Source organism: Pavona decussata, unplaced genomic scaffold, assembly GCF_977016875.1.
Source record: "Pavona decussata unplaced genomic scaffold, jaPavDecu1.1 SCAFFOLD_114, whole genome shotgun sequence".
NCBI classification, from domain to species: domain Eukaryota; kingdom Metazoa; phylum Cnidaria; class Anthozoa; order Scleractinia; family Agariciidae; genus Pavona; species Pavona decussata.
Window position 1 is genome coordinate 3,672,037 of NW_028145528.1, and position 26,203 is coordinate 3,698,239.

The following is a 26,203-nucleotide window of genomic DNA, read 5'->3' on the forward strand; positions in this document are numbered from 1 at the left end:
TATTAACAGCAGGACATTAAAATTGAGAACAATACCAAATGGTAAGTGTTTTAGACTAATATAAAAAAATTAATGTTTAGCTAAAAGCATTCTGCAGGGATGCAGCTAAGGAAAACCTCAGCAGGCTTATTTCACAAACCCAGGCGGCCCTTTTGGACTGTTGCAATTTTAAACTTAGCCTCAAGTATTTGTGTTCTGTTGTAGTTTCAGCCACTGATAAGATCTCTTTCAGACAGTGAGATTTGCTGGTTGTCAGATCTCTGCAACATCCCTAATTCCATCTACTTTTTAATAGTGCTGCTACACACTTGAAAGTTTGATTTATTTAACATTTTTTCATCAGATGTATTTCTCCTTGTACATAACATTATACATGGTACACTCTCATAGTAAATGAAATCTCTGTTCAACAAAGTTCGAATTCTGGAGTATAGAAAAAGCCCTGAAATGCCCATTCACTAAGGTATCCAATAATGTACATGTACTTCCCAGCTTCTGTTTGTTTATATTCAACATGAATGTCAACCAAGACAAAGTGATTTTTTTCTCCACATTTTAACTTGTGCGATCTAAGGAGGGCTTAATACGACCATCAAAAGCAGACAATATCAGAGAGAAGGTAACATTAATGAGGCTGCTCTAATTCAGGAAAAATAAATGTCTCCTTGCACCAAAACAATACAATGTAGCTGACTACAGTAAATAATGTTTACCCTTCATCTCAGGTTTTGTAGAAAATTGAAATATATTTTCACATCTTCAGATAAAGATACATGACAGTAGAGCTGATACCAGGAACTCAGTGGTTGGTAGCCATTAGCCCAATATACAGTAACTAGTACAAATAAAATTACACGCTGCATTTCATTAGGAGCCCTGCAAAAGCCAGTTGGCCACCCCGCACATCACCAGGATTGGGAGACTGCTGACCAGCACTGTGGTATGGTTGGCTCAATGTCATACCCAGAGTTTTCAGGCTCTTGGACAGTGGTCTGTCGCCAGGAGAGACTCTGGGGAGACTCTGGGGTACTGGAATTTTTTCCCTACAGGATTTCTCCAGTAAAACAATGCTAGTTGTTACGGCAATCAATTTTTTCAAGAGTTTCTCCAGGAGACCAATGGCTGGCCAAAGAGCCTGAGGACACTAGCTACAAGATTGTGGTTGGCCTGGAGCAAACTGCTTTTCACTGTAATTAAACACAATTCTAACATAAAAGAGAAAAACTTAAGAGTGAGTGACAACAAAGGTACTTACTTGCTGACTTTGAAGTGAACTTGTCCCTATGCGCAGCACAAACCGCCAGAAGTCTGTACCCTGAAACAAAAAAATGTGAGAGATTTTTTAAACCTTTTCCTCCCTATTCAAATGACGATTCAAGGAAAAAGGTCTCAATTTTTAAAATTTTATAAGAACCCCAACTGTCAGGGCTGTCATTAAGAGGCGGGGGCTGGGGATTTCCCCCGGTTACTAAGAACGTGGCCCCCGGCTATTTTCATAGGAAAATAGAAGAAAAATAGAACCAAAAGAAATTCCTAGCTGTTTGATTCCCGCCTACTTGTTGTATTTATCCAGCAACTTGAAATCTTAGTGACAGCCCTGATTACTGTGAGGAACTAAATGACAGGAATGGGACAGTAGTCCAAGTCTTTGTGATTTAAACTGTTACCTAGATCCAAATCATAGCCAGGATTTGCTGCAACTTGACTCACAACCTAAAAGACGAACAAAAACATTAGAAAGCAAAATATGTGTATGGAAGGTTTCAAAAATTAAGGTATTAAGCGGAAGAGGCAAATGAAGGAGGAGTGGCTCTCTGTCTTGCTGTAAGTCTACATTGTTGACATCATCATCATCATCACCATCGCACCTCAAGGATGTGTATAAGATTTTTTATTTCCAAGGGAACAACAGGATTGTTTTCACAATGTCTTAAGACAAATCTACATCTGCAATGCAATCTCATCAGTACTTACCGTGAGACATCCCATTAAATTACTTTCAAAGGCTCGTTGAAAAGCTCGCACATCCCCACACCACTCCAGTAGTTCTCTGGCAGATGTCTGAAACCCCTGTGGTGAGGAGAGGTGTTGTTTTATGCACTGCAGTCTCTCATTGGTTTGTTGAATATGCCGCTCCATGCTAAGGCTCATTCCCGCACCTACAAAAATACATTTATACTATCATTTAAAATTACTGATTGTAATTATCTTATTGACAATGGCCACTTTCTGCAAATTAACGAAACAATCTGAAATAGCTCAGACCTCATTAGGATGCAAGAAAGACAATGGCTATCGTAAAATAGTTTCACAAATAACGCTAAAAAAATTCTAAAAAGCTATCCGCCACCTTACTTAATATCTCTCTACATGTGTCTAACAGTACGCAAGTTGTGTATCTCAATTCTCAGCCAAAACAATGATCACCAACACTACTAAGAAAATTACCCAAAGTTAAGAGAAACAATGTCAAATGAATGTAAAACCATTTCACTAACTGGAAGAATTGGCTCTGACTTCAGTATCGTGTCTATGGATAACAAAATCCTTAAGTTTAACCACTCAAATGACATTTCGTGAGCAGGATTTTCTGTGCTGCTGTTTATCATGATTTAAAAGATGTTCTACCTTTTGGGACTGTGGATGAAATCCTAATGTGTGACAATTTAGATGAAAGTTGTTCAGCAGTCCACCTACTGTTTTTCATGATGTACAAGGTGTGCATAGTTCTACCTTTTGAGTTTGCAGAAAAATCTTTTATGTCTAACCATTGAAAAGAAAGGGACAGGGCAGTTATTTTCCTGACCTGCTCATTTAATATTATGCTAAACAAGGAGGTGCTGTGAATACAAATCCTTCAGTGCAACCAAACATTCATATGAAAGCATCCATTGAGGGGTGCCTACATTCTGTGGCACTGAGAATTTTGTGTTTTCAACAGTTTTCAACATGGCTTTTTGTTGCTAACTTTAAATTAACAAACCTTGCTTCAATTACCACATCATAACTGTTCAAAGAATGTTTCGTTAAAACAAGCATGTTTAAGCAATAAGAGGTTCCTTGTCCAAACAAGAATAAGTGCAAAGTAATTATACAAGTGCAATAAATTATCCTGCATAATCTAGAGAACGACATCCATCGTTGACTTAGCCCAAATATTTTTTCATTCTTATAAACAACACTTCACCTCTAGTGGCAACACAATTAATTACAAAGTTTTAAACTAGCATCATCACAAAGGAAGTTTATTGTGCCAAGCAATTAAAAACACCTAGCCAAAATGTGAGCAACCATTTACACAACAAAGTATTCAAAGACAATTAACCAAATGCATCTTCAAGGCTAAATTAAGGAGGGTGGCTTCTGCAATCAGAGTGAAGGAATTCCAGCTTAGATGGGTACAAAAACAGGCCTGGGACACTTAATGCTTTTCAATTGCTAATTCAAGCAAATGTTACCTTGCCGGATTTTCAAGGTTCACCACAGATTGGAAAATGCCACTCAAATGTGAATCACCTCCAAGTCGACTTCAAGGACAAAACCACCTCGGCTTGCATGCAGTTTCAAGATGTAACTTAACAATCAATGTGCAAGCAATTAAACCTACATAAACCTCTGCAAATTTGCATGAAAATTCTACAAGTTCACAGCCCATGAAATATTATGCAAACAGGGCCAGACCAACATGTTTCAATAAAGAATGATTTTTCAAAACAAAGCAATTTGACACCAAAATAAACCAAGCCAAAACCATATGGTCACACGAAGTATTTACATTTCTTCTACCTGCATCAAATGTAACTTTGTAACTTGGAAAATCAACCCAATCTTGCACTTAAAACAGCCAAAATTAAGGGCTAACCACAGAAAATAACACATGGTCTTTGTTATCCACTAGTCTTGAATTATTCACTGGCCACAAGCAAGGCCATTGTCTTTTGACTACATTCGACACTTGTCTTTGGTTGACAAGAACCGAGACCAGTCTCAGGACAGTACAATCAGGTTAAAAGCAAGATTTGGTTTTATTGCACAATTACGGATACAATGCACTTTAGAAGATGTCATCTCTTTGCAAGGCTATGATATTGAAGGGATTTGACAAACAATGACTGTTTAAGTATCTGGCTTAATTAGCTTCCTATTGTAAGGATGTGAAAAAATAAATACACTAAAAGAAAAGCGTTAATTCTCTGGGGCCGCAGAAACCCACACTAATGGTAGGTTTGAATCATTCCAGCAAAGCACACCAAGGAACATAATAGTGACCAATTGTCAGTAATTTGTCATTTTCACAAGCAAATCCACATGCATGCTCTTTAAAAGGATGAATTAATTAACACCATTCAATGGCATTATCCTACAAAAACCTATTCAAACCCATCAAAGAAGACATCCCAAAACCCTTGAAAACAAAATGTTCCCTCTGAGTCAATGACTTTAGAACACATACAAGCGGTTGGCGTCCACTCCAAACTGTTCTCCTCCTGCCGAGTGGCTTAGAAAGGAGTGATACGCTTGACAGGGCCATAATCGGAAACAAAAGCCTCAGAAGCAAAACAGCTGCTTTGATCAAAATTAACACACAGTCTTGTTTATGTCCACTTAGTGAACTACACGAAAGACACTGTTAACAACAAATTTAGTAAATAATTGTGCAAATTATGTAATTTTAGAGTCTGCGAAGTAGCAAAAAGAACAGTGCAAGGCGAAAAAAATTCAAGTTATTAGCTAAGGTTTACATGTATGACTAACAGTTATAATCAGTGTAACAATGAAACGGAAATGAGCTGTTACGTTTTAATTTACTGCACCTTTTATAATTGCAAAACTTTCTTTTATGTCAGGGGTAAATGTTATGTTTATCGTTTACCACTTTGTCTACAAGTTAAACACATTTAACCAACTGGTGTTGATGACTTGCCAACACAGTTCAATTCACCCACTTTAATTCCTACAGGGTTAACTTTCCTTGAGTCAATTCTTGTTGTTCTACAAGAAAAGTTCAAAAACCCTGAACTCTTATTAACTTTGATCCAGGCACTGTTTCCAAGAGCAGGAAAAAAAAATCAAACTAACTCCAAATCAATCTTACATTTTTGACAGCATGTTTTGACACAAACAAAAAAACAACATTGCTCTTAATGTTAGCTAGTGGTATTGACTTCCATTTCAATTTATTTAGGTTATCAAGTTTAAATATGGCTTTAGTATTCAGGCTTACTGTACAGCTAGAAGCATTCAAAAACTTTAAAGTTTACATGAAGTTAAGATGAAATTAATCAAGATTAGCATGTCAAAAAGAAAAGGTCCATTTACTGTTCTGGGTGAGATGCTGTCCATCCAGCGGTTGACTCTGCGCTGTTGCCGTTCCATAGAAGAGACCATCATCCAAGTCGCCCATAGCCTTGCCAGTGAAGTCGCCCAGGCCATTTAGAGGGAAATCCCCCATTTTGAAGAGTAAGAGTTGCCAATATTACAACACAGTAGTTTGTCTTCAGTGTAACCAAAACTTGTTAAAACACCACTGGGTTATGCGCTTTGGGAGAGAGCTAACAGAGTAATGAAAACACTTGGTTAGGTTTAAAAATTTTATGTTTAAAGAGTTTCAGTCATTAATAATAGAACATTTTAAGTTTTTAGTTTGTGACAAGATTTTGCCCATCTGCTCAAATAATCTAGTATAGGAATTTAAAGAGTTTATTTCAAGTTTACCCCAGTGGAAATGAGCTTAAATAAGTATCAAATTAAGTTTACATTTACAGATTTTTCTTTTTTTTGTTTATTTCTCTCTGTGCATCGGTTTCAAGTGTTGAACCAGGTTCTAGACACGACATTAACATTTAATAACCAGAAGCCTGTGTCCTTGTTTGCAAATTCATATTCTTTAAATCTGATTAGTGAAAATAAGTACATGCCAAACCAATGCAGGTACAATGATCAGAGCGACCACCCACGACAAAACTAAACCAGCACCTTGAAATCAACAAGACCATAGAGACTACTTCCACACATGGACAACCAAGACTCTCATGTTGCAAAGTTGTAGACAGTTATGATAATGCTGAGAAGTTGTCTTAAGAAATTCTCTCCCTTAAGAAGGGTTTTTCTTTCCTGGTGGAGTTGTTATTGTGAGTAGTAGTCCCAAACATTATGATTTTATGGCAAAGAAGTCAGCTGCACCATTGATTCTCTAGAGAAGCATATAAAAATACCTGTTGTAACACAATAACTTACGCTGTTTTGCACCACAACAGTAACACCCCTATTCCTCCCCGTGTCTTGTTTATTGAAAACATTTATATTATGGGAGGGGTCTGTGGGATTAACTTAACCGTTTAACACAGAAGAGCATCTGTAAATTTGGTAAGAACAAAAATTGCAACAAGTGTACATCAGTGAGGTTTTTACCCCATTTTGACATCTTCTATGATCTGACACTCAACAGATAGACTTGATAGACTGGATAGACTTCAAGCAAAATGGGGTCTAGTTGTTTCATACAAATTATAACAGAGACTCGTTTTAGGTGAACCTGCTTGTATGCACCCTTAAAACTTAACAACTCACTTTCATAAACTGTAAGCAAACACAGATCATTACTAACATGCTAATTATTGTGAAAATCACAACATAACTTGAACGAAGTTCACAGTGGGAAATTATGATCTAAAAAAAACACATAGTTGTTTCACAGTAATTTCAATTGATCACAACAAAATTAATCATCACAAAGATGAAACAACCATCTTGTAGCAAGCATGGGACAAAGCCAAAATCTCGTCCCTGATCCAAATCGAAGCCACGACCTTCTGCACTCTAGTTAGTTACTGAAAGACCCTAGGATTAACTTCACTAGCTTCATACCACATGTCCTACATACTGCTAGGATTGGTCATGTCGAAAGCACCCTGTGCAGTGTTCATTAAATAAAGTTGTAAATTACTGACTCACAAACAAAAAAATAAAGATTAACTATTCATTTCCAAGCTACAGATCTATATGTACAGTACTATCATTCATACTTTAATAAAAGTCTTACTAGCTTTTGAACCTAACTGAAGTCACAGTTATTGTAGAACATTTCATCAACCAAGTCTCAGTAAATGGAAAAAAATAACATCTGTTTTAAAATTTGTCCACAATGGAGTGGAAAAGCTTAAAAAATGTTCAATGGACTCTGGTCCCTGATCACATGTGTGGGTCACACTACGAAACGACATCATTTACATGTATTCTGTCCTTAAATAGATCACGGCCAGTCATGTAATAGTTTTATCATACAGGTGTGGTGCACAGAATCTTCATAATGTAATTATACATGTAAGTAGAATGTTGGCAAGCCCATGACACCATGAAATTCAGCTCAACGTTCACTCTTTTCAAAGGACCTTCAAATTGCACTTAAGTTCAACTGTATTATTTTACATGTACTGTAACAGCAGAGTAAAATTTATAACCAAACCATAGCATCTATTTCAGAAGTTACATTTGAAAGTGATTTGAATGATATTCAGACAAACGTTACAATTTGTACATGGACAAAATTATAACTTAGAATTATGTTTACTCATTACTATACGGTACGTGTACACTATACATGGCATTTACTTTGAAATATTAGATGGTACACTGTAGTAACTTTCGAACTTGTGGAGTGTGCCTTTCCAAAGCTAATTTAAACAGCACTCTCCCATAATCTCATTTACATTGAAATTTTTATAAAGTAAAACTTTTTCCAAATTTGGTGAACCAAAACAATTTACTACATGTATGCAGTAATTTGTTGGAACTCTCACTAGGACCTAACCCACATTGTGTCCTAATTTGTTTAGAACTAAACTTTTTAACATCCTCTATTTTAAAGCATTGAGACAGCTTTTAAAAAACACTGTATAACAAAGTAAAAACAAATGGCATGATAAATCAGCCTTTTTCTCCCTTCTTTCTTTCCACCTTTTTCCTTCCTTTCTCCACTCGTGCCACTTAGCAACAAAAACAAAGGACAAAAAAAACTAATGCTTTCATGTAAGAGGCATTATAAACTGATAGACAGTGTTTGTGCAAGCTTACATTATTTCAATTTCCTTAATTAAGTCAAAGGAGCAAACAATTGAAAATAAACAACGTAATCCACACAGTCAGTTGCATGTGAACAGCCAGTCCATTCTCCCCGCTTCCCTCCGGTTATGTTGTGTTCCTCAGTAGGAAAACAAAAAGCCATTACCTTTAACTCACTAAATACTCTCAGTCCCGCCTTCCACTCAAGAATATACAAAGACCAAAGATTAATCATAACCCATAATGGTTCACAATGACAAATTGTTTATTTATGATTACTACACTCATGAAATCCTATTGAAAAGCTAGCTTAATTCAAAGCTTTTCCAGTAACAATGCTAACTTCTTTCAATTAAAAGTTCACTAAAACAACATATACATGCACATGTACATGTAGAAAACCTACAAAGACTTTTTAAGAATTGTGATTTTAATACAAAAAACAAGTTGCCACAAGAATACTGAATGCCACTGTCACTGAATATGCATAACACACAACGTTTATAAACTTTGAATTCAACTCCTCCATAATGATTTCTGTGAAATACTTTTTCAAATTCCTCCCAAGTCACCAAATTTGCATCACAGTATTTCTGTTACTGAAATCAATTTTTACATCAGCATCATTAAACAACCATTTCCAAAACGAGAAGGAAAAGAACCTTGCAGTCTTAGTTATTTTCTGCAGTCCTTCTTTTTTCCTTTAAGCTGTTTATTTGATTTGATCTGACTACAAAGTTTTAGTCTCATTCTCTAATTTAAGTAATAACTTTTTTGCAATTTGAAAGAGAAAAAAGAGAATAAAGCTGAAGAGAATAATAAAATTATTGTTTCCAAAAAATAATAGCCAACTGGCTCTAGATCTGTTACTGTCCAATTGTTCACATTTCCTGTGGTGAAAGCATCAGTTATAATGGCTAGCTAACAAATTCAATGAAACCGGCCTAGTTTCTTGATTTGAAAACAGAGGGCAAACGCAAACCAAGGCATCAAAAGGGGCAGAGGCCCAGAGATTTTCTTGGCTAGCTATTGTGAGCATGGGAACCCTGGCTAGTTTGACAGTATTGAAGCATAATTTGGCCAGTGTTAGGAAAAACAATCCCTGCTTCATGTACGCTTTTCTCTTTTTGTGTCAACTGTTAAATACCATTGACAGCCCTAACAATTTAGGCAAAGTGAATATCAAAAAGTACAGCTCATTAAAGGTACAAATGTACTTAGGAATAAAAATATTATTGCTATAGAAGCAAAGTTTTTCCCCATTTTTAGCCGATAACAAACATACTTTCAATGCACATTTTAGTTCCCAGAATCAAAAAAATGTTATTGAATCTTGTCATACAAACCATTGCTTCCTGGCCCCAAATTTTTCTTCCGAAACCATGCTTCCCAACTTAGTCACAAAAGTGGAGAATGACGTTTTTGCAACAACGGTGTTTAAGTGTACTGGACCCTAGCAAATGTTTTGGAAATTTACATAAGATAAAGTAGGTGTTGGCAGTTCAAGGTGTTTAAGTGACACTAGCAGCTGCTTTGCCACAATGCACTTTTGACTCTGAAAAATTATGAAACACTCTTCCTAACAGTAGCTACAGGCACTGCAAAGGTTAAACTCAACATTAAAGAAATATCATTAACAAAGGTGTGACGAATCTGGTTCTTAACTGCTAATAATTAGCAAAGAAACCCACCAGTGGCAAACTAAACAATTCTGGCTTAGGCTTCATCAAAAGGAAATCGTCTTTTCCATATCTGATCGTAACCTGACAGAGGTCTACTGTATCAATTGACAAGTCTTCCATCTAAAAGAGATCAATCCTGAATATAACATCGAGTTTTTCTCTTTACCTCAGATCCCTGGGAAAAGTTGATCAAAAATCCTCAAGCAGAACTTACTTGATTATGAAACAAAAAGAATCTTTCAATTCAAATTTGAATTACTGAGCAAAATGTTTAGACATTTGCTTAACAGTTTTTACATAAAAACAATACATCCCCGACATGTTTACACTATCCACAGCAATGGGTGTAAATTTCATTGGTTTACAATGAGTTACTATTAATACCATCTACGATACGATTGTACGTTTGAGAAATGATTGACACAGCAAACATACAGGTGCAGACTTAAGATTTAGAAGTTAATAAACCCAATGGATGTGGTGACAATAAAAATAATCCTCAAACTTAAGCCACATCCTCAATTCTAAAAAGCTATTTCAACACTAACCTTGGTCTTGGAAGCCTGTAATTCAATTTTACTTGGCCATTTGTACAGGTAACCATGTGATATGAATATGCAGAGAATTTGAGAATTTGAAATTACATTTGACAGCAATGAAGGTTTACATACATGTACACGTACATTCATTAAAAAACAAAATTTTGAATTTAATGCATTTAAAAATTAAATCTAGCTGCCTTCTTCGATTTGAAGGATGTAATTTTATTGAGAATAGTCGCCTCTCAGAATCAAGATGGAAAGAAAAAAAAAATTGAAAACCTTCCCACATGATATATTTTCTTTCACCACAGTGCAACAAGCAAGATGACAAACACAGTTTCATTATTATACAGTATTTATGTTGTACTTCTCTTTTTTTAACTCTATCCTTGGTTTAAATTTTTGTTCTCTGTTTTGTATTTAGTACTATACATCACCACATAAAAAAGAAACAAATTAAAGCAAAAACTAACCCATGGTGTATAAAATTATATTGAACTACAACAATTGCACAAACCAAAAGACCAAGTTCTTTTGCTTGGTAGTAATTTAGTGTTTTGTGGGACAGTATAATAATTTTATCACACAATCAGCTACGTGTAGATTAGAAGAAGACATTACAGCTGTAATGTGCTACATGTACGTTAGGCAGTCATGCCAAAACAAAATTTTGAAAAATACAACAAAAATTCAAGGAAACAGTAACAAAACCAAAAAAAAATGAACCTTTTATTAATAATTCAAGTCATGGATGACCAATCAATCAAATTTTGAGCAATCTTCCGAAACCAAAGCTGCATTTAATGAATTCATACAAGGACTTCATTTTGATTTCATGCATGCAGGCATCTAAAGCCAAAAGGAAGTCACAAAATACTTGTTGTTCTGTTTATTTTACCACCATATGGGGGTAATATAAGAACAATAGCATGGAAAGAAAAATAAACAGGCACATGCAAATGATAAAAACACAACAAGCCTGGTAATATTGTTCATTAGCGAATCAGACAAACTTGGCATGACGAGCAGACATAACAATCTTCGAATGGAAATACAAAACCTATTTCATGATGCAACAACTGACGGTCAATATTTAGCTTTAAGCCATAATCTGATTATGTGCAATGTCACTATGTCATTGCGCAATACAATAAACACCAGAAAAGTATCTATAGGTGTACAGCTGAATCTAGCTTAGGATTAAACTACTCGGTAAATATGGGTGGCCCAATACGCACAATAAGACAATGGATAATTTTTCTAGAATGAACCAATGTAACATGATACCTCCCTGTAAAAAAAAAACTACCCAACACACTGGTGACAAATGTATAAAGAAAAACTGATCCCGGAAAAACTGATTTTCCCTCCTAATAACTGAATTGAACACTTGGAGAGAAGAATAGTTATCACTCCATTACATCAATTATTTCAAGCACTAGAGCTTTGCTGCCTCCCTACACACTGAAAAAGGGGGGAAAGCATTACTCTAGCAAATTCTTCTGCCCAGATTAAACTGCTAAAAAATGCATTGTAAGACCTTTAATGTTGATCACGTCCAGCTATTATAGTTAGGGTCATTACACAAGGAAGAAAATGAAAGATTCATCAACGCAAAAATCGTTCAGGTTATCTTTGCACTGTGTACCCAATTCATCTAAGCAACCACTATTCATGGATAGGGCACAAACTTCACTGATCATTTTGACAGTACTCAAGTCCACTACTCATGTGACAGATCCGCAGCTTGTTAGCAGTACAGCAAAGACTAACATTTTGTCTAGTTCCTTCTTTACTCCTGAGCTTTCAATGAAGCTGTCTTTCAAAACTAATCGAAACTCACATTTCTTAACACATTTAAGAGGATTTTACCTCAAGAAGCATGAAATATGTGTTCAGGATTGACCCTGGATCTTTGTTGGTTCATATTACCTTCTATGGAATCAAGCCCAATCTTGTTCAATTTTCACCTCCAACCCCATTCTTCCTTGCCTCCTAATTCTATATACCGCTTCCTTAATCCTTGTCTTATCTTCTCCAGGGTTATTGTTCACCACAATGTACACAGCAAACATATAACAACAAACGTTTAAACACTTCCTAACTAGCAAACAGACAGTGCATGATTTCAATGCATAAAAATAAAATATCCACTTTCCAATCCCTAAAATGCAAATTAAATCCATGTTATGTAACCGTAGCATCCCAAATGTCTATATCATTCCTTGTAAAAATGAAACTCATTTTCATTAATTTTATAACATTTTGATGTTTAAATCCCTTGTACAAGCTCTCCAGTACACCATGAACAATCTATCTTGTTGTACAGAACAAAATAACTGTTCTCCACTGTTCCTTGTTAACTAATTCAACGTCAGATCTCTACTCAGTCGTAAACAGATGAGACAAAGGAATTCTTTCGAAATCAAGGACTAAATAATTATTAATGCCATTAAATGAACTTACTGCATGGAAAAGAAGTTATTCCTTCTTTCTTTGGATTGAATTTGCTGAGAACATGCAAAGATTTTGCAGAGTCATGATTACAAAGCTTTTTTTATGTTATGACAGCTATCATCATGTTACTAATTTTCAAAAATTGTCAGCTCGTCAGAAACCAAGAATGGATTTACTGACAAAAATTGTAAACATTAATAAGAAAAGTCTGCTCATATATTTAACCTATGTTGCAGACAGCAGCAAATAACTTTGTAATGTTTTTACAGCGATTCATTGGGAAAAAATGAATTATAAATGAGGAATTTAAAAAAATATACTGGTGCGGGTAACCTGCAGTACTATACATTTATGTCACATTTAAATGCCTTCCAAAGAAGGACTTTTTTGAAGGAATTCTAGACTTCACAAAAACTTACAACTTGGACTATTCTATTGCTTTTAATACTATGTTTTGAAATTTAGGATGGTTCTAATCATAGTACATTTACAGTACATCTTCTTAATTTTAATAAGTTTATAATATTGTTTATAATTATCCTAAATCACCTCCAAACACTGAAAAATCTCAATGGTGCTCTGAGAGGAAAACATTCTAAATATTCAATTGCTATGAAGGGTATTTTCAAAATTTAAAGAGCTAAGATAAAAAAAAAGGCAAAACGCAATATACGGCTATTGTTCCACCTTTCATTTGCTGTCGATATACAGAAAAAAAAAAACTAAGACAAAGCCCTCTAAAGGCTGGCCTCAAAAAGAGATCGATTTTCTCCACACAATGTGAAATTAATTTCGCCTTCGAAATTCGACACCTGTACATTGGAAGACGGATCAAAATACAAAGATCCCGGTAGACAAACTTCACTTGATGACCTCGTATCTGAGATAAAACAAATCCTTCACCGAAAATCGCGCCTAACACTTGTCTAAAATGCAAATCAACATAAGACACAGGTCTGAAATGCAAATTAAATCAAAGAACTTCGTTTTCGGTCTAGAAGTTCCACTTAATTGTCGGCTTCAGGGCACTGTGAGTTCACTGGCAATAAAGATGTGTTCGAGTGCACAAGACATGATTAGCGAATTAACACAAAGCCGATACTAACTTAAAATGATTTTTTCCCGGAGCAAAGCAGAGAATACTCCTGATATTTGCATAAGAAGCGTTTGATCAGTGCAAAACTTTATAGTTGCTGATCCTGTCCTTAGGCAAATCTTGTACGAGAATGGGCTAATTCTAGGGTAATAAAACGACTGAAAACCACAAAATTCTTTAAATTATTCAACTGCAGCCTTCTCAAGTGGTACAGCTAGGGTTCTTTAGAATTTTGCTATCCCTCCACTACAGTGATTGAGCACAATGGGGCTACTCTAATATGTACAGCTACTATCACAGGGAAAATTACTAACCATATACCCATGATCACAATATTAAACTTCAATAACATAGCTGTAAAGCCCTGGTTTGGTTACCGAGAAGAGTTATTCACGCGTGCAAAGAAACTAATGAATAGTCAATTCAAAACTCGGAACTCGAAAGCCTTTATGTGGCGTTTCGAGCGGAGATTTGAATCAACTCCTACAATAGACCTGTTTACAACTCTCTCCTGGCCTAACACAAAGGTAAATTCAAGTTGTGTGTACAGCATCTTACACGGGCTTAGAGGCAAAGTTAAGCGAAGTTGTACGCAACAAGCTCAACAACAGTGCCAGATTAATGAACAACGCCGTCGAAAAACGCGCAAGATCCACCAGTCAAGACGAATTTGAAGACACAAACGAACGCACAAGAGCCGGCAGTCCACAAAGCTAACTCTGGAGTCGATCTCTTCATGGCCAGTCGCCGCTATGTTTATAAGTCTCGCTAACGGTATACACGGGTCACAAACTTCTCACAATGCCATAAAAATTTCCTCGCCACTAACTTTCCAGGAAAATTGCTAAAATATTTAACTATGAAGCGGCAAATTTTGAGTTCAAAATAAAGCCGCGCGCAGGCAAGCCACTCACTATTCAACTCGGTCGCCGCAACAACCGACAGCAGGTCAAAAACCTTGCCAATTCAAAGCGCTGAGAATCCGTCGAGACTAACTCCAGACAATAAATTATTCACCCAAATTCTACGATAAGTTATACATCATCAAGCATATAAGAAGAAGGATAGAAACTCACGTTCATCACGTTATAGATTGTACGGCTTGAAAGTCTCAATCCAATTTTCGAGTAAATCCTGCCGAAAACAAGTCCGTATTTCGTTCAAGAATTCCTTTTTGCTCACATCATTCCCCTTGAAATCGCCTCCTCTTTCAGTGGGCTATATCCTGAATCGTGAGGTGTCCAATTGTTATCGCAAACTACGTCTGAAACCTTGAAATTCGTTCAATATAGACTCGAAGAGCTTCGCCCGGTCAGGCTTTCCCAGACAAAAAGCCAAGTTTCATTGTAAACGACACACATGCAATCGAAGTGATTGGATGTCGGCGTTCGACCAATCAAACGCCACCTGAAATGTACCGCATTGTCAATCACCCGCCAACACAAAATCACCCGCGCTTTAGAATTTCCGGTCAAATCACCGAACGCACTTGTAAAACACCGCAAAAAATACTTTGCAGTAAACACCGAATTGGTCCGTGTTCAAGTGAACGAACGCTCTCGACGAGAAATCGCCTGGAATCCCAGTCAGCCCGTGACGTGAATTTCGAGCGTCGTATCTCACAGATAGGACAAGTGGTGACAAGTTGACGCTGCTTGGCTATTATTTTTATTGATCACACGTGATGGGAACCTTTTTATTGGACAAAATGTATGCAGATTGCTAAACAATAAGCGAACAAGGAGGCCATTGACATGAACAAAGGTTGAAAGTGAATCGACCAATCGCCGCGGGCGAACAGAGCTTAAACAGCAGATAAAGCAGCTAGTCAACACTAAACGCAGCACGCGTGATTTGAATTTCTGATTTTATGATCTTCGATAGCGTGACTCGAAATCGACTAAACATCGCACCAGGTTGCACGCAAAAAAATTTCCCCCGCTTGAACATGTCCAAAGATCATTGAACCGCTTCGAATTTTTATATCCCAGAGATCCTGTTACATTTTAGCAAAATCGCCGAATTTCACTGAATTGTAGAGTGACAAGGTCACTAAAAGAAATAGGGATCGGTTGTACATGTACTTCCTAGCTTGAAAGGCCAAGGGATTTGATTTCAGCCATTAATTCTTCCAGTGTTAGCTGGCTGACGGCTGGCATGGCAATCAGACAGCTATAAATATAGAAATGATCACGCAACCCTAACGTGTGACCGCGGGAATTACAAGAATGGTATCTCTCCCACCTTTTCAGGGGCTGCCCACAACAACAGGATGTTACGTCTGTTAGGTGTTCACGGAACACGTACGAGGAGGGAATCGCATTCGCCTCTTGCATTGATCGCCTTTCTGAGCCTGGGGGACCACACTTGAAGGTCGTTTAAATCGAAAGCATCGGTTTCTCTCTGTGATACACTTATCTCAAAGAGCTGTAAAATGTTTTCGAGGTGGAAAAAGACACGTTATTAAGAGGGTGCGGAAAATTAAGCAAATAACAAATGTGACAAGGTTCACGCACACACTCGTGCAATAATTCACGGCAAAACTCTTGTACTCTTTTCTCGATGAGACAAACATACATTGAAAACTGGGCCTCTGTTCATCATCTGTTCCAGTATGCAGGCTTTCATGTCACAAGTCCGTAGTAGTCACAACAATTCGCAGATTCCGTTTACACGAGGAGATGACAAAAACAGTCCGCTCAAGGCACGTGTATTCATAGTCTTCACTTTGCATTTTCGAAGATTTGAGGAAGGTAGTAAAATGTCTTGAAGAAATAACATGATGACTGGACGAACTCATTTTTTTTTTTTTTTTTGGAATCAGGTTAATTATTTATAAAATTGACTCCCAACTATAACTTCCCCTCAGCAACTTTTGCGATTAACCCCTCGTTTACTGCGCCCAAGTCGACGTGCCTCATATTTCATTTGCAAAATGTATCTTCGGAACGAAAAACAGGAAAGTACCGTCCAGCCATTTTTGCAAAAGAAAGCAGTGTTCTTGTGACCGCAATACCGAATGTCTGAGGTTAAAAACAAATATTCTTTTTGCGACTCATACTCAGTAATTTTCGTGCACTTCATTTAGTTCGGTAAGAAATTTCCAATCTCGCGAAAGTAACAGCGTTTCTGGTTTTCGGCGATTTTACTGTTGTTTCTTTAAAAGTAGCAGTTATTTCCCTGTCACCATGCCGTCATGAGCGAAGTCATCACGGCAACCAAGGCCACTTTTTAGCGGCGATTCCCCTAAAACTGACTGACAGTCCAGTGGAAGTAATGGGTAATCACGGCCGGATTTTGATTCAAGGCGGGTTTTCAGCCTACTTTTTCAAAGCATCAAATCTTAGTTCAACGGTTACTTTGAAATAGCTTCCTGTCTGCATTACAATAAATGGACGGTCATTCTTTTAATATAAATGGGGGAATTAGCGAAAAAAGAGCTCGCTTTTATCATCGAAAAATGGCCGCTTTTGTCGTGCAAAATCTGGGCCTACAAAGTCCGTAAGAGATTTATACCCCAGTCCTTAATAGATCGGTAAATAACTGAGCCGTAAATTTTGCATTATCAGTCACCGCACACGACATGGGAAGCGCATTTGAAAATGATTCTAAATAGATCCAAAATGCTCTGATCTCTGTTTTGTTTTTGATAAGCCAGGAAAACGATTTTCGGTAATTGTACAGTTTGTTTTGGCGATATATCTCACGATCACGGGCTAAATGTCCGCAAGAAAATATTTTTATTATTTACCTTTTTATTTTATTTTCTTTGGAAGTCAGTAAAGTTATGCTGTGAGTAAGACAAAAATTTATTGCGGCTTATTAAATCTGTGGTGAGCAAGTACTAAAACCTCGAAATTTCATTTATACACACCAAAAGCAAAGTTGGTATTTTATCTAGAAAACACGACGTTGCGCGTACTTAAAACTGGTTTCTCATCTTCGAAATCACAACGGATAAGAAAAACGAAGAAAGTAAATCCATTTTTATCGTTTATGCCGATCAACGGAATTGAAAACCGAGCCTTGCAAATTTAAATATTTAAACAATGGTTTTAAAGAAAACCTGTACTGCTGTATATAGCCGGTTTATACGAGAGGATTTGAGGCCGAAACGTATCAACTGATAATACTTCAAAAACGCCTTCTTTTTTTTCTTCTTCATTTGTGATGACATGTTTCGGTCTATTTCACGTATTAAACTTTAGTAGAGTCTTTCGCCGGAAAATACATGGTGATGTATCTAACTGGAGTCTCGCAATAGATAAGACAGCCTATCCCGCTATCTAATTTAAGGATTTCGTTCGAAGTTTTCATCATTTCTGCAACATACCTTTCTCGATGAAACATCCGTGAGTTGAGTTACGAGCTACCCGCCAACTGGCTAAATCTAATTTCTCGCTAACAAGAAAGGCAAACTTAAAACTTTGCTAGCGTTTTTGAATAGTAATAGGCCCATGAATCGCGAATAATATTGATATTTTTATTACTCGAACTGTACAACATTTTGCAATAGGTAAAGCAGAGGGCAAGGGATCGCTTCAGAGTTGCTAAAGATTTGGCCTTTTGACGCGAAAAGCAAAATAACGCGCACAAAATATACAATATCACTCGAAAGTTAATTGTGACGAATTTCATTTACAGACAAACTTTGCTTCTATCCAACGACGAATAATTGGTCGAGGTTACAAACCTTTGAAAACCATAACATTCAAACAAGCTCGGCTGGATTTTTTTTAAGTAAAAAAAAATGAACCTAGTTCAAGCCGAATTTACTCCGCTTACAAAATACGGTCATTGTGGAGCACACCCAGAGGCTCAGGAACGAGTCAATAAAGATTATTTCTACACCCGGGCATCGTACATCAGTCGAATATTTAAATTGCCATTTCCTTGGTTTCGGTGGCGCGCGAGGAAAGTCGACAATTTCAACAGTGTTTTTGTCCGCTGGTGTGTCGTTACTCACCTGAGCTGGCTATTCCTGTGGTCTCCAAGTCAATATATTCGAGCTCCATCCGCAAGGAAGTTCACCAACCTACGAACAAAGTAAATTTGAAAATTTATCTTTAATGTTAATTAATTCAAAAATAGATTAGGCTGTCAGGTAGAGCATAAAATTTTCATGCATACATGTCATCAATTTAGCCATCGACTGCAGACAGCTGAAAAATTCGCGTTTCACGTTTTCTTCACATTAAGTTAGGATTTCGATAGATTCATCGGTACAAGAAACAAGGTTTTGTTTTCTTTTCCGGGTCCGGTTAATTTCCAAAGTTCTGTCAGTTGAAACGTAGTTTTCGATTTAATTTACAGCGTGGCCATGCTTTCTGATAACGTGGAAATTACTATGCGTCGCGAGTCCAAAATTTTATTAACGCACTTTACACTGTCTATTTTCCAAAAAAAAAAATTACGGTCGCGAATTATTATTAATGTTAAAGTTATGTTGTTTGGTTAAATGAGCGCTAAAAAACAAATTCGCTAAATGAATAAACAAAACTATGGCTAACGATTGGGTGTTGTGGCAGCGCTGGCCAGATTTTAAAATTGCAGCAACGACCCTCTAAATTTCAAATTGGGAGATTTAGCCGGGTCACTTACGAGCGTAAACAGAAGCTTGTTTAAGGGCGTTGCTAGTTTAAAAAGGGGGTCTTCTCGAACGGTAATCCAAAACAAGGAATCGCACAACTGTAACTTTTCCTTGAAAATAAAATGCAACTTCGAGTGCATGAGATTAACAGAAACAAACGATCAAAGAACAGTGTGAAATGAAACCTGATACTGTATGCTTTGGTCCTACAAGAATTTCGGGTTGAAATTGTTCCAATATATTCCCGGCAACAAATTGTCATATTGCCCGCTCGATCACAGCAAAAGCCGCTGCCGGCGAAAGTTATTGTTCTTTTAGAAGCAGTTAAAGGAAAAAACAAAGAAAAAGTCAGCTGTCCACGGCAAAATTTCACAACAACGAAGGAGAAAAATACAGCCAAATCGGAGCTTTGATTTCCTCATTTCATGGCAATTTTTTTTTTCGTGTTGACAATTAGACTTTTCCGCATATCCTATGCCTTGACGCAAATAGACCGTTGTCAGCCCGCCAACAAACATGTTTATAAAGCCCCGGTCATGATACGGTAAGCACAGCTGAAGGGAAGACCAAAAATTGATGAAAAGTAAAATTCTCGAAGGTTTCGCATTTAAAATCTTCGGCTAATTGTTTAAGTAATGAAAACAAATTTTCACACCAGAAGACATCTGCAAAATCTTTTTTTTTTTTTTTTTTTCGGCCGAATATGCCATTAAACCACCCGTCGCCAGATTTTATTTATCCGCAACAATCATTTTCTATTTGATGGTAGACTCAAAACAACTGAACATGCAATTTCCCGCGTTGCTTATAAGAAAAGAAAAATATATTTATTAAGTTAATGAATGGCTCGCTTGTTTTAGGTCACAGAAATGAATTCATCTCTCGTTTTCTTTTTCTATGCCATTTGTACGTAATCATATACATATACATGTTTATGGAATAGTGGACTTATTTCTATCGTGCGAACCAATACGATACTCGCTTTTTTGTAAACGCGCACTTGATTGACAATGTAACGCCACAATAGCTTTCTACTATGTTTTGATCAAATCTAAAGCTCAAATTTGCAATATTGTTTTCAGCGAGTGTCCTTTTTTGTGGGTGCTCCCTTCTTCCAACAAGAAATCGTTATTTTTCGCAATTTCTCCTGCACGGAAAAAAATTTAAAAAAGCACACATATTTGAAAAAAATATTTGCGTTTTTCTCGGGTAACAAACTTGGGCCGCGACTATTTAAAATTAAAGTTTACTGTAATATTGTTTAACTTTCACAGTTTTTAAGGCTTCTTGGTCTGTGATCGCTTTCTTGCCTCATTACAACAATTCCGTATAATTTGAAAAGACGATGCAATTGAATATCATCAGTTTTCGAAGGCGTTGTATCGTTAACAGCGACCGCGACTGCATGATTCAACATTCAATGAATGGGATCAGTTTCCTAACATCCATGCATTGTAGAGAGACGTATAGAGATCAAAATTAAACGAAAATACTATCCTGGTTACATGATTCATAGGGAAAAATGTATTCAATTGCGAAACTGTTCGCCAGAAATAAACGCCACGTATTTCAACAATAGAGACAAAAGATGAATCGACAGTGGTGGATAAATATATGCTATTCCTTTGCCTAAAATGCGTTACTTGGTAACGGATCACTGAAGTTGATCACAGATTTCGAGTCACTGTGACTGGGATTCGAAGTCCCTTTGACAGTCACACATCATTTGAAAATTAAAAACTATCGCGACAAATAATAATTATCTACAAAAATAACAAACTTGTCGTATGCTTGGTCGACCAGCCTCGCAGCGGTGATGCTATCAGCCCACGGTCAGTGCACCAGTCCACGCATGCAATAATTTGCTGTATTTCACCACCATAGAACTGATCAATAACAATATCCTCTTTCGTTTCCAACCGAGTGCCTTTTTGCGATGAGGACAGGGTGGCCTGTGTTATGGCAACGACAATTTTCACTATAGCATCTGCTTAGCGCTCTTATCGTCAAGACCGATTTGTCAACGTTAAATTTTTATTACTCAAATCTGCACCACCTCATATTTACATACGAAATGAACAGTTGCTGCTGCCAGCGAATGACAGCGCAGCTTCGAGACATGTCCATCTTTATGCATTGGAAAAGAGGACGTTTTTTTGTTTGTGGGCGGGACATGAACTGATTGATGTAACTGACACCAACATCACTTTACCTCCGCACTAAACATATGGAACTGAAAATTTACGTATTCAGCCTGAGAAGCAAGTGTTTCCGTAGGATTCTGTTACGTTAAGTAAGGGTCTTTCATTCAAAGGCCGCTCGAAAGTTGATCTCCAATCTGTCAGATAACATTTCGGCTCCCCTTGTAAACCAGGAAGCGACTGTGACGAACGCTAAAAATACTTCAGGCCTCAGGACAATTTAGGTTCATCCAATTCCACCACCAACTGCTACAAATTCGACTTTAAATTTTAATAATTTCGTTTCTCTGAAATATAATAAACAGGAAAATGTCTTCCCTTTTGGAAAAATTGAAATCAAGATAAACCTTTCTCTATCATTACTGAGGGAATAATACTTTATTTTGTTTGGTGTATTCGATTGTTAACTGAAATCTACTTCCTTCGCGAGAAAACAGGTTTGATCCATGTCTTCCTGGAGTTTCGCAATCATGGGTTCACTTTCAAAAGTTAGTAGTGAAAAGCTGCTACGTTATCATGCGATCTTTAGCTGCGTGAAAGCGTTTCAATCTATTTCACCTTTTTGTTTTCTGTTTTTTTTTTTTTTTTTTCGATAATGGAGTCTAAGAGTGCTTTCCATTTGCCAGAACTGGCTGGCCGAACCGGCCAGTCTGTAAATCGAATAGGTCATTTTGAATGGATGGTACTACAAAAAAATAATAATCTAGTAACTCCGAAACTGCCACCCGCTTTTTTGAAGAAATTCGAAGCACTTAAAAATCGAACACATCAATCATAAACGTAATACGTGACAAACAGTAACAAATACAACATAACAATGTCAAATCGAATATGCGAGAGATTGACGGCCGGCAAAGTTAGCAATGTCATCATGCAACAACGATCGGCTTTTACGCCCGGACCGCAACACATTAACCGACTCCTCGACTCTGACAGTCCGGGGTACTAACACTGTTTATTATAAAGCCTAATATATTCACTGATCTGCTGAAACCGATGGTAGGAACTGCATCACTGATCGTAAGTTTTGAATTCGTAGTGAGCGTAACATAATTCATTAGTATGTATAGTAACAATGAAACTTGAAACTGAATTCGAAGAGGACAAAGAAGAAACGGAAGATGATGATGATGGTGATGATGATGAAGAAGCAAATAAAGAAAAAGAAAGACTGAATTGAAGCAGCAGCAGTATCAGTAACTTATAGCACGTACGTATTTTGAACGAACTTTTAGCTTATTAGATGTAACATGGATAAATAAATGATTGATTGATTGATTGATTGATTGATTGATTGATTGATTGATTGATTGATTGATTGATTGATTGATTGATTGATTGATTGATTGATTGATTGATTGATTGATTGAGATCGATCGATCGATCGATCGATCGATCAGTCGCCTGTACCAGTAGTATGAATCTTGGAACCAAGTCGTGGTTACAATAATGGCATGGTTGAGTAATTTGTATATCAGTTACAGATGCTATAATATTTATGATAGGAGACAGTAGCGATAACTAAAACAGTTGAGAAGAGAGAAAAAAGAAAACAAACTAGATCAATCACAACTGAATGCAAGTAACCAAAACAAACTTAGGGACGATAATGCGAAAACAAGGCACAGAGAGAACGCACAATTAAGGGCACTGCATTGCAAGTTGCAGAAAACATTTTACACGCTGCAAGGCATCTCGAAACATCGCCAAAAGTAAAAGACTAGCGTACATTTCTTGTTACACCTTTAATGTTTCCGCAGCGTCCCTCGCAGCGGCCTTGTAATTTGTAGGAGAGAAAACTCGCCTGACTAGTAACAGCAGCTTTAACACATTCAAACAAAATCGCAGGGCGTTGGCTCACAGTTATGCAACCTTTTCGACTAACATTGAGCAAATTCAGTAAAAATAGCCAAAACAAAAAGTATTGATTGATTTCTTGCCGGGCTGACTGACTGACTGACTGACTGACTGACTGACTGACTGACTGACTGACTGACTGACCGACTGACCGACTGGCTGACTGATTTAAATCTACTCAGTTACGATGGTGAACTTTTGAACACCCTTCACTGCTTTTCACCTGGTTCACGAATGACAAGAAAAACAAATAACGCAGTGATATAACCGATAGGAAGCTGTTGTAACACCAAATGTATTTAGTGCCAGGTGCTGGGAAAGACGCATGTGCTTAGTCACTCCTGGTTCTAACATTCATTACGTCTGATTTTAAAAAGGCCACATTATATTAGGGTCTAGGAGTCAGCCTTCGGCTTTCTCGTCGTTTTAATTAACGTTTCAAACCATGGACAAAATATTAAGGCGTGGCCATTAAAGAGAACCATTTAGCTGTGTTGTCGTTTATGCTGTGCGAAGTGATTCTAACTTTTGAGATTGTGATTGAAATCCTAACACGTAACCATTTAATTGAAAGCTTATATTACAACCGCCATATCTGATGATACTCTTTATTTTCCATGTGTTTCCAACAAAACTTTCGTTTTTCCCAGTTCTTAACTTTGACCTGACTCTCAGAGTTAATGTCGAAGGCAATCTAAAGTAGATTGGGTAAAAATAAATCATCAGATGTGGTTACTTTCCGGCTTTTGTTTCTTAAAATGCAGCAAATAGATATATTAACTACTCTATCATAAGATTATCCATTTACCTGATAAACCCGCGGTGATCGAGTTATGGTTTGTTGGTTGTCACTCGTTTATCGATCAAAGATAAATATTATGTATACACAGCTTTGCAGTGAAGACTAAATTACGCAACTACTTCTGTATTGCAACTGAAACCTAATATAGAATAGGATAAAAACAAATGAGAAATATGCGAGCCTAAAATACAATATGGGCAAATGTAACAACTCAGTTTGACTTTTAATATCTAAACATGACACATAGGTAAAACCTCTGCGCAAAATGCGTGATTAAAGGATTTCTTAAAACGGTCCATTCTGAAATTGGGCTATGTCATCGAAAAGTTTGCCAGAAAGCGTAGCCCCAGCACCTTTCAGAGAGAGTTTTGGATGATTACTAGACTGTGAACAGTCTCTTTCTTCTCCTCAGTTTGTTGCATTATTTTACCGTGACTTTGCGCTCGCGATCTGAGGAAAAACTGAGTTCCACTGCTCGCAGTCTAGAAGACTACATGCATAGCTTTATCTTCGCACGCTCAATATCGTAAGACGAATAGGCAGGCAAACTAATAAGAACAAGTTGATAAACATACTCGACGACTAATCTACTACAGTTAGAACATGAATGTTGCATTAACCTTGTTTGGTTAACGACTGGTGAAAAAGAGCTTGACTTGACGAGAGTTAAATAAAAAACTAGTTTAAATTCCCTGAGAGTACATGAGAGTCGATTAGAGAGCATGACAATGCAAATGGAAATGAGCCCCAAGAGCTTTCATCGAATGACCGCATCGAAAACTTGGACAGATCTTCGGGAGTACAAGAGAGTCTTTGAGTGCGTAAGGCCGTTGTAGGTCAAGAGAGTGCTCGGTTCTAATACATGAATCTTTAAACAGATTTAAACTCTTCCAGAGCGCAGACAAGCGAGACTTTGAACGTCTCATCTGAGAGCATGAAAACCTGACAAACCTGAGCAAGTTTTAACTGCCTAAGAGAGCACGTGTACATGCGCAAGATTCATCACATGAAGAGCTTTATATCCGGCACAGAAGAGAAGGTTTTGAACACCTAGCGAAATAAGAAATGCTTGAAAATATGTGCAAATTCGATTTCTTCCAGAGCGCACATGAATAGCCGAGAGTTCATTATTATAGCAAACAACATGAAAACAACACAAATAGTTCAAACCATTAGCCAAGCGACATTACTAATATCTATCTTCATGCAGTCCAGCCATCGGTCAGTTTGGTGTATATGCCAAGCAATCATAGATCGAGATGATAACTGAAAGTTAACAATTGCGGAACTGAAAGTTAACAATTGCGGATTAAACTATCCATGTAATAAAGCTACTCACGCTGTTGTCTGAATTGTCCCGCACGCTTTAACTGAACAGGTTTTAATATGTCGTCGTTGATACATGTACTTTTATACTTGAAGATGCTCAACTGCAAAAGTCTTTATATAAGCGAGCAAACTAACGAAACGAACGGAAACTGACGTAACGGAAAGTTAACGCATTCTTAGCTTGTATTTGTAATTTGTGTACCAACAAAAGATCATTTGAACGTTGATTCATGATGCCTCCTTGGAAATTAAAAACCAATTTAACAAACCCCAGCTGTAACAGTTTAACTACCTCAAGGATGTATCAAGAGGATCTGATACCTTACAGACAAGCTACACAACCAGCTGAATTGAGAAGTTCTTATTCAGGAACAAGACTAACTCAATGCTCTTTGGACCGGAATTAATCGTTGTAGCTTTTTGTAGTCGATGCTGAACGTTTTGTACAGCCTGAGGGAATGGAATACACTCGCAAGGATAACTTTCCGTGTCCACCGACATGACAGGAACACGACACAATAGCTTCCAACACTCTGTCAACTTCTTGGAAATGATACCTGAAGAGTGTATCCTAACTCTTTAACCT

The 26,203-nt window shown here is 37.1% G+C and overlaps 1 protein-coding gene across 6 annotated transcripts in view; it reads right to left on the minus strand.

The window, feature by feature from the left end:
• LOC146470279 (zinc finger MIZ domain-containing protein 1-like) overlaps positions 1 to 26,203 on the minus strand; it is a 46,883-nt gene that overhangs the window by 13,173 nt on the left and 7,507 nt on the right. For 2 of the 6 annotated variants that reach the window (XM_085122362.1, XM_085122361.1), the window contains exons 2-5: positions 18,805 to 18,873; positions 1,975 to 2,159; positions 1,668 to 1,713; positions 1,256 to 1,315 (exon numbers count right to left, since the gene is read on the minus strand). In XM_085122362.1, coding sequence (XP_084978488.1) covers positions 1,256 to 1,315; positions 1,668 to 1,713; positions 1,975 to 2,159; positions 18,805 to 18,853 — 340 coding nt within the window. In that variant the 5' untranslated portion in view covers positions 18,854 to 18,873. Of the gene's footprint in view, positions 1 to 1,255; positions 1,316 to 1,667; positions 1,714 to 1,974; positions 2,160 to 5,319; positions 5,553 to 14,914; positions 15,470 to 18,804; positions 18,874 to 21,208; positions 21,372 to 26,203 lie in introns of those variants that run through there. The other 4 variants (XM_085122359.1, XM_085122360.1, XM_085122358.1 and 1 more) reach the window with 4 other exon arrangements.